The 9,872-nt window shown below is 42.4% G+C and overlaps 1 protein-coding gene across 1 annotated transcript in view; it reads right to left on the bottom strand.

Annotated features, from left to right (window-relative positions):
- Positions 1-22: 22 nt before the first annotated feature.
- LOC106804782 (zinc finger MYND domain-containing protein 19-like) overlaps positions 23-9,872 on the bottom strand; it is an 18,863-nt gene continuing 9,013 nt past the window's right edge. Inside the window, exons 3-8 of the mRNA XM_014806118.1 lie at positions 4,822-4,928; positions 4,070-4,191; positions 3,648-3,727; positions 3,074-3,137; positions 2,601-2,700; positions 23-1,854 (exon numbers count right to left, since the gene is read on the bottom strand). Coding sequence (XP_014661604.1) covers positions 1,752-1,854; positions 2,601-2,700; positions 3,074-3,137; positions 3,648-3,727; positions 4,070-4,191; positions 4,822-4,928 — 576 coding nt within the window. The 3' untranslated portion in view covers positions 23-1,751. The remainder of the gene's footprint in view (positions 1,855-2,600; positions 2,701-3,073; positions 3,138-3,647; positions 3,728-4,069; positions 4,192-4,821; positions 4,929-9,872) is intronic.

Genomic DNA, 9,872 nt, shown 5'->3' on the forward strand with positions numbered 1-9,872 from the left:
CACACGCACACGCACACGCACACGCACACGCACACGCACACGCACACGCACACGCACACGCACACGCACACGCACACGCACACGTACGCACTCACTATTCCACTAATTATAAATACCTTGGTTGTTAGTAGACTACGATTTTACACTTGATCATACCTTCCGTTAGATAAATCTTGAGAAAACAATAAGTACTATATTGTATTAGTCTACTAACTGGCTCAGGAGTTCATCCTGATTGAATGCTAATGGAAAATCTCTGTCAGTCACAGGACAGCGAACAATACCTCTGCTCAAACACGACTTCATCTGCAGGGTATATTTACCTAAAAATATTACATTAAACAGCGTTTGTTAACAGAAAACTGAAAACAAGCGCAAATTAAAGGCAACGATGCCTGTGCGCATCTACCACGTTTGGGGACGGTACCTGTTGTTAGTATCACTAGGTCACCTAGGCTACTTCTTGATAGACATAATCCAGCAGTAAGTTCTGCATTGTTGAGATTTTAGGCAGTTGCCATGAGACCTTTAAGCTGACAAATACAAAATCTTATTTGAACCGAGGCTGTATACTGTGTAGCTAGTACGACCTAATCACCGTTTTTTGGAGATACCCAAAAACCACGAATACAAGCATTTGTGCAAGCTGCAGCTAGAATAGCCCTCATCATATTTATGCACACCCTGGAAACGAGAGGAGCGCCATGGGTCTACGTTTCACTTTAGTTAGACATTCTTATAACGTTCTGCTGCTGGGTTTTACTACTTCTTATTCGGAAGCTGGGAAGTGGCGTGTACACGCGATCTACCGACACTCGTATCCCCAAAAAAATCGAGTAATGCAACACCGCACCACTTGTACCCACTGCACAGGGATCATGTTTATCAGGAGGAACGGATATACACACGTATATCATGACTCTCCTGATGTTATCACATTAAATAGATAGATACTCTGTTAATAGACATGTGTAGTATAAATATATGTACAATACGTTGTTTTCCGGGCCACCATAAGCAAATGTGTACAGCTCTTGACCTAGATAAAGGCGCACTACACGAATCGAGCCCTAGATTCCACAATTAATAAAAAATCTGCTGCCTTTCACTGCTGACATTATACTGACCTCAATTCGAATGTGCCCGAAACATTTCAGACAAGCTCAAATGTTTTTGTAACCCAATTTAAAAGCACATGCCCTTGATGGTTGGCTTTCATTACCAACTACCAAAGCTAAATAACGGTGTAAACTGGTGTTCAAATTCATTATGTAACCCCTACAAATGCTGTTAATTAAAAGGAGCTACCACACTGGAGTTAGGATGCTCACATCTAATTGAGAAAGATTATAAGCAAGCTACGTACAGAGCGATCAAGCTACTCGACTAGATATAGCTATACCATCAATGTTCGATACCACTAAAGTTATCCCAGCTTACTTAAACACCCCCGAACAGTGTATCCTATTCTCGTGACAGCCTTCATTTGCCTTCACTCTCTCTCTCTTGCCATTCTGCAATGATGACTGTTTAAAGAAAAGTGAATACTGAGGGGCATTAAAAAGGCAAACCCAGACAATCACGAGAAGCTCAGTAAGTTCAGCTTGGTATGTACGGCTTTGGTAATTTCGTTACAGACAAATAATCTTCACACGGTGAGTGACTGGCCTCAGACTTCAAGAGCTCACAACAACGCAGCTTGGTGACCGTTGCAGCATGGCAGTATGACAATGTGGTCCTAGATGGCGCCATTAGCGCTCGGGTGGACGTTCTGTGATGACAGGCCTTCGCTTCTCTCGACAGTATCGTTTGTGCATTGGCCAGTCCCGCTGCTGACAATACGTACCACAGTATCTGCAATGCAGAATATAATTTAACTGTTAACACGTGCACACGTATACATACAAACACTACAAAAATTCTAACAAGGAATTAAGCCATTGTAATACCTCTCTGTTGATGAACATTAAAACACAGTCCAATTCAAGTGCAGGAGGATTTCATATTGGAAATCCAAACATTAACCCGTGGGCCGTGATCACATTCTTTTCATTTTTGAGCAACCATTTTTCCCATTACCTATTCACATTACTGTCAGTTTCATTCAGTTTACCATGAATTACCATCCCACACTGTTTATTAACTGTCTTTGTCTATCAACAATCAGATTCTGTAAATTGATAATGATTGTGAACTATTCATACACATGCACTGACAGTATCCGCTGTCAATCCTGTATTATCAGTAATGTCTATAGAACAGAAACCTGTCTAATAAGGCCACATTTGGTATTTCACTTGAGTGACTGCTACACTGTGGCACCAACTCTTTGGATGGAAACCTGTCTTTAATGCACACTTGCATGAATTTACCTTGAACGACTTACATAACATTTGATTGTATAACCGTCCATTACTCTGAACCACCCACGCCCACTAACCTTCTGTGTTAATCAATCAACAGATAATGTTATAGATTTTCCCATTAATTGGCAAGATTCCTCGCATAATCAATGAACAGGCTATTAAAAGAACATAAAGAAGCCATGATTAGTGGTGCTTGAAATCGCTGGAATACCTTCTAACACTATATCAACTCACCTAGCTTGTTGGCATCTGCCACATATACTAAACTCGCGTAGCTCTCGCTCCATATTCGTACAGGGTGCGTAGTGACACTCGTAGTAACATGTGCTATCATCTGCATTTGGTAAACGAAAACAGAAGATATTTACACAAAAACACAAATAGCATTCCCTCATATCATCTGATGTTGTGTATAAACATGAACTCACAGGTATACACATAACATGTGCCTCAGCCAGCCATTGCAACGCTTTAAAACTATACAGTGCCATAGATTTCCAGAGGAACAAGTTACCTCGTCTCTATAACATGGTCTATGTGCCAATAAATAATGCACAGAATAAAATATTATCAGGAGTCTATCAATAGATATTGATAGACTCCTGATATTATTCATAGTAAAGACTACATCAGTCGGCCTAAATTGCCAGAGCAATAGTTCTGCAATGTCTGATTTCCATAGTGCTCAGATATAAAGCATGTCTCACCTTCTTCCTCTACAATCTCTCCATTGGCATTGTAGAATTTTGTCCTTACTCTCTCAGGCAAGTGCTGAAATAACATATTAGACAAATCCATCAATGGAGACCAAACAAAATTAACAAAAAAACGTTTTTAAATCACTTGGAATATAACCATTCCGTTTGTACAGTCCATCTTTGTATTCAGCCTTTACCGATACAAATAATTTCATTAAACTTTCAAGGGTCAACCTCTGTTCAAATCTACATGCTAATGCCTCTATCCATCAACTATTTCTCGATGCTCGGCCACATTGACAGTTGCGTAAAATTCATTTTTGTGTGCAAATGCAGAAACGCTACAGTTTCTGCACGAATTGGAAATAGTGTGTGATTTATGCTACATTCTCTGATAAATACATATCTTCATGGATATAAATACAGCAAGCACGATCCCTCCATCTTCATGAAATTCACAGCATGGTGAAACAGCATAGTACAGGTATATGTGTGGTGAACATGCAAGTAGAATGCACGACCGTGAAAAAGCCGTGAATAAAAATGCAACACGACTGTGTTGATAAGGAGCCTAGAGACTTACATCTTCTAGTGGGTCAATCGGTAGTTGTTGTATGGCCACCCAGTAAAGGCTCTGCTCTCGGTTTTTTGTGAAGGGCTCATCTGTAAAAGTGCAACATCACAATTTACAACAGTTCGCGTTGAAGACGATGCATTATATAATTTAGCCATGTGTTATATTTCCAAAAAACTGTCCAGTTATTCACGTTTTAATTTAAAAGGGAAACTACTTCTAGGATAGCCTTACGACTCACTAAAAATCGCGACTGTCACAGATCACAACACTTGCATTTCATAACGGCTATCGCTACCTTTTATCGTATGATTACAATTTAGAGACAGTAGGTGAAATAGCCAAACCACAATGACTAGCATTGATTTTTTGACAACAGCAGTGGCAATTATTTGAAACATAAAGATCTTCACTAACGGTGCGACACTTACCAGAACGACCCGAGCTGTGAGAGCCTGGAACTAGCTCGAGATTTTCTAGTCGGTTGTCTACAGTCACGCTGTTTTTGTGTATTACCTTGTACCCAGGTGCTATACCACCGCAATGCTTCTCCCTGCAACACAGCACCCATTACTCATCAATGCACAGAATTCCTGTGAGCTTTCAAACACACCATCTTCACCTTCCAGTAGCAGATACTTGCATACGGACACAACATCAAATTACAGGCTCAATCGTGTTTGCACTAGACTAGGACTACAATATGCTAACAACACGTGGAAGAACAAACTCACAGCATGAGCTTCCCAGTACATTCTGTGTGCGCGTTTGTGCGTGCGTGTGTGCGTGCGTGCGTGCGTGCGCGTGCGTGCGTGTGTGCATGTCACTGTGTGTGTGCGCCTGTGTGCAGGTACTTATAAATATGGTTTCATCTGATTTAGTGTATAAATGCATCAAAATAGAGGCCTTGAAGAACCAACATGTGAATTGTTCATCACAATTATTACAGACAATAACCACCCGATGCTTGGGAATTTTACAAATGTAAAATTAAACTGTCATATCCTAACCACCGTCCTAAGCAGTATGCACTCATAATAAGGGCATCAGTGAGGCATTGTTGGTGGAACCATCATTGCAAAATCAATTTAACGTGACTTTCTCACAATAAATCTCCTGGTACCGGAAATTGTACCACAAATTTTACATACTAGTGAGCTAACACCGGATTGAGGATACGTACCAGAGTAGTTCATGGAGGTACTGTCCAAAGGCTCGGCCCCTGCCCACATCGTACGCGTACGCGTATATCTTAGCACCATTGCCGTCTCTGTCCACTTCGAGCTTGGCCTGAAATGACATAAGAATATTGTTTAATGAGAACCTCCGCAGGAAAGTGGTAACATTTTGCACACTAGGCACACGAGAATTGTAGTTGTGGTAATTAAAAAGAACACAAACGACAAGTATCACCTTATCATTATGTCTATAAAAAGATATATTTTTCATACTATAAATCACACAATACGGTACAAAACTTAACATTCGCCTTAAATTTCTGACACAACAGAAAGATTCCAAGCTTATTACTAGTTCTTAACCATTGTAACAAAGAGAGATCATCATGCATGCTACTGGGGTTGTTCCATTCTGGGGTTGAACGTTTTGTTCATTGCAATCTTCACGCTGTTAAAATAAATCTTTCAGGGATATTCTCTATTTATAGGCAAGTCTCCTATCCATTAAGTACTCACAAGGTTTTCACGTATGATATGCAAGCCAAACGCATGTAACTACTCATTATACTTAAAAATTTAAGTATCGCTACGGCTATAGTTACTGTTGCACGTTGCTAGTACTAGCTAAACCATATAAAAGCATATAGCACTGACAGATCCACCAAAAATTTGTTAAAATCAACAGTGTTTCACCTAGATACATACAACCTTGAAGACACCATCAAGCCATCACGGCTGACTATACTGACTACAATTACAGACACCCTACGTATACTAATGCTCAACGACGGATGGTTGGCTCAATATCTTAATTCGTCACAAACCTGTCATAATTTTAGCAGCTCATTCTGTTCTTAATTCAAAAGCTTTCATTCCTTAAATCAAATTCAAAATCTTTTACACTAGGGCAATATTTCACCATTGAGTGTGCTAGTGAGACACGACTCCCCATTATTCATTCTTTACTAATGTCAGTTCTTCTTCGCACATCGTTGGGCTTTGTGTGCAGGGAAGCCTTTCATTCGAGACAGATTAATATAAATATATGTCGACCACTAGTGTAGAATGCCATCCCGACTATGAAGAAGCACAGTCCGATCATGTTTAAACTTGTAAAAATACATTTCAATTATTCATTAAGTATTGCGTGGCTATCAGATTACAGTGAATAAGTGTTATTAGGAAGTGCGCATTTATAGCTGTATCGATTACAAGGTGCTCGATTACTAATACTACATCGATTACAAAATTGTATAAGAAATTGGTTGGTTTTAGATAAAGTACACATGCATAATGTATCTCTATATAGCTTTATTTGTACCATTTGCTGTTTCTCCCAACCTCCAATATCAGGTTTTCTGCAGAGTACAATACATGCCTTCATTGCCAGTCTACCTACCATATCCCCTTGCCCACTCCCTAGTTCGTAATACAAGCGTACCACTACCCTGCTTCCTAGTTCCTAATAAAGGCGTACCACTCCCCACTCCCTATTTCCTAATACAAGCGCACCACTACCCCACTCCCTAGGTCCTAGTACAAGCAAGCGTATCCGGCACCCGCTCCCTAGTTGCCAATATAAGCATACCATTGACTGAGTCCCTTGTTTCTAATGCACGTGTACTCCTCGTCTCCTCGCTGGTAGTTTCCAATGAACACATAACCCTTAAAACCTCTCCCAATTCTAGCCTACCTCTCTATCACACCCTCCCTCGATCTCCAAGCCCCGGTCCTCTTCTCCCAGGTCCTAATTCCCACCACAGTGCAGGCGATTGATAACATCCAAGAGATGCATCTATCAAGTTCAGCAAAATTAATACGACCTTGCTCGCTTCCTTACATACTTTCCCTACATACTTTCCTGCCCATAATACATATATATCTTCGTGAGTTTTTTTTTACAATTTTAAGACTTGAACACATCATGTTACCGGATGCGTATTGCTTCACACATACGTGGGAATCAGTCCTAGCATTTCCTATTGGTAACCTCATTGGCACAGCCTGTTCCTGTCTAAAACTAGTTGCTGGCTCGGACCATTTATATCCATAAGATGAATGATCTGAAAGCATGTAAACAACCCAGGCGTCACTAGAGTTCATGCTCACTGCATCCGTAGCACGTTTACCTTTGTTTCATACAGGACTGTAGTACATGATTGATCAGTACTATAGGTACTAAGCTGCAGGCATTGTGATGCAAGTTATTTGTCACAACATTCTCATGTATACAGGTCTACTGCGTAAAAACGTGCGCTTACAGTTACATGGTCATTCAATATATACACGGTGATGGATTTATTCGTGCCCCTGCCAGCCCGCTTGCAAGAATTCCTGTCTGTCTGGCTGCCCACCTTCCTGACTGCCTTCTTGCAAGCTTTCCTATCTGTCATTTATTTATGTTATCCAGCACCCTCGCGCGTTGCAAAATTAAACTGAACACGAGCGTTACCAATCGCTAGGGTACGCATACGCACGCACACATGCATGCGCGCATGCACATGTATACACACGGATGCATACATGCATCCCTAGGTGCACCGCCACCGCTAATGATCTACAGTGGTCCTGAAGCCAGACTGCGTGATTTACACTGCGCGAAGACAAAGACAAATACAGCGGCTAGCCGCCAGCGGGATCAATATGCATGCATATATGCCAGGCATACGATTACTGTCTCCATCAATGAAAATGGGTCAGGCCAATAATATCATCTAGCGAATTGGTAGTACTATGTCAAGCATATGGCGGCTGTAAATAAGCACAGTGCACATGGACTGTGGTCCAGTGATCTACCCCCTCTAACATCGGCATAATATGCGGATTTTGCTCAGACAATCAGACGTACGTGGTGATACCGATTATCAGCCCACAAATTTCAGTATGACACAGTTGCACACCTACACCAGGAAAGGTGTACGGATTTTTCCGCACTGAACTTCACATGTAGGCTCCCTACGACATTCCTCTCAAGCTCACACGTGTCAGAATTGAGTAAAATGTTTACATAGCGAGTGATTACTATACGAGTTATAATCTGCAAAGTGAAACCGTAACCTTCTGAATATTGCAGACGCCAAACATATATGAAGCCGGTTGTCACAATGCCACACCTGGCCATTGTTAGGTTTGCAGAGAACCACCCCACGCGGGAATGCAACACCCTGCTGATTTTTTTTAGTATGCTGGCACAGATGTTCCATGTATATACCTCAAATGATCATGCTTCTAATTATTGTTATTATTAATAATCTAATTAGCATTGGGAGTGTCTTTGGCAAAGGACCGAACAGACACGCTGAGTGTATATCACGCACATGACTGCTCGTATAGATTTTGCTCTGACTGCTGCTGAGACCGACTTGTTTAACTTTCATTTCTAATGTGTCTGTCGTACCTTCGTGCGACAGCGTGCGTTGTGCAGCGCTGTAACGGGTGTAAACTAACCCCATACAGTGAAAACCAACTCCACATAGCAAACATCTGTACGCTGTGCAATTTTGCACCGCGCGCTCACTGAAGTTTCTTTGTTGGCTCACAAATACGTTGGGCTCATGTGCAAGGCGAAGGATCCCCGCCAACTGTGGGCCCTGATGTTGAACGCCTTGGCACATTTTCATTCATTCGCAGCGGCTCAGGTATGGCATTGTCAAACATCACTGTAACTCCACGTAAATGTGTGCGTGTGCGTGTGCGTGTGCGTGTGCGTGTGTGCGCGCGCGTGTGTGTATATGAGTATATCTCTTTTTCCCGCGATTCCCTCTTGTTACGAACCTGTTTTCCACTTTAACGTGTGCTCTGTCCCAGATCACGCACAGACTCCCATTTCCCTCCAAAATTTGTAACCGGTGCGCCGAGAACAAGTTCTCTTTACTACGGGCAGGATATTGGCGGGCCCGAGGTCAGACACTGACCACTGTGATAGTCGGGTGCCGTCCCTCACGCTCGCCGGTTCGCGACACAGGCCGACAGGCGCGCGGGTAGCCATCTACGTCTTTGTCTGTCGACAGCAGGTAATTTTATTGCAGATTAATGCGTGTGAATAATGATCGGGGTGCGATAAAGGACAGCTACCGCGATACATACACACACGGGAGCTGGCTCACAATGGTTGATACACGCTACCCCCACGTCCATGCGCAGAGCACACAGCTGCCGCTACACACAGACAGACTGCCCGATCTGACATGCAGCGAACAGCTGTGGGAGCAGGTGATACCTGGCGCAGCTAGCACCTCTCTCATATTATTGCCAACAATTTCCTGTAAATGCCGTGCAAATGCTCCTCTGCAACACACATGTACACCGCGGGCACGCTACCGCACACTGACACATATATATCAGAAGTAGATAATAGGGAATATTCCCTATTATCTACTTCTGATATATAGTCTATATATATGTGTGTCAGTGTGCGGCAGCGTGCCCGCGGTGTACCTGTGTGTTGCAGAGGAGCATTTGCACGGCATTTACAGGAAATTGTTGGCAATAATAGCCTAATAGGCGAAAGAGAGTAGAGAAACAGGGAATAGGTAATAGATTTCGTATTTATTTAGCATTATATTTTATCAAGAGTAGATAATATAACATTTATTGTATATGTTATACATGTTATATTATCTACGTTATGCTACTCTTGACTTTATTGAAACGCTCTAAGTGACTGTGCTCTTCTCTCTCTCTCTCTCTCTCTCTCTCTCATCTCTCTCTCTCTCGTCTCTCTCTCTCTCTTGTCGTCTCGTTCTCTCTCCTCTCTTCTCTCTCGTCTTCTCTCTCCTCTCCTATCTCTCTCTCTCTCTCTCTCTCTCTCAGTCTCTCTCTCTCTCTCTTCTCTCTCCTCTCTCCTCGTCATCTCCTCCTCTCTCTCCCTCCGCTCTCTCTCTCTGCCCGTCTCTCTCTCTCTCCTTCTCTCTCTTCTCTTCTCTCTCTCCCCTCTCATCTCATCTCTCTCTCTCTCTCTCTCGTCTCTCTCTCTCTCTCTCCTCTCTGCTCTTCTCCTCTCTTCTCCTCTCTCTCTCTCTCTCTCTCTTCTCTCTCTTCTCTTCTATTCCTTCTC

The sequence above is a fragment of the Priapulus caudatus genome, unplaced genomic scaffold (genome assembly GCF_000485595.1).
Source record: "Priapulus caudatus unplaced genomic scaffold, Priapulus_caudatus-5.0.1 Scaffold87, whole genome shotgun sequence".
NCBI classification, from domain to species: Eukaryota; Metazoa; Priapulida; class Priapulimorpha; order Priapulimorphida; family Priapulidae; genus Priapulus; species Priapulus caudatus.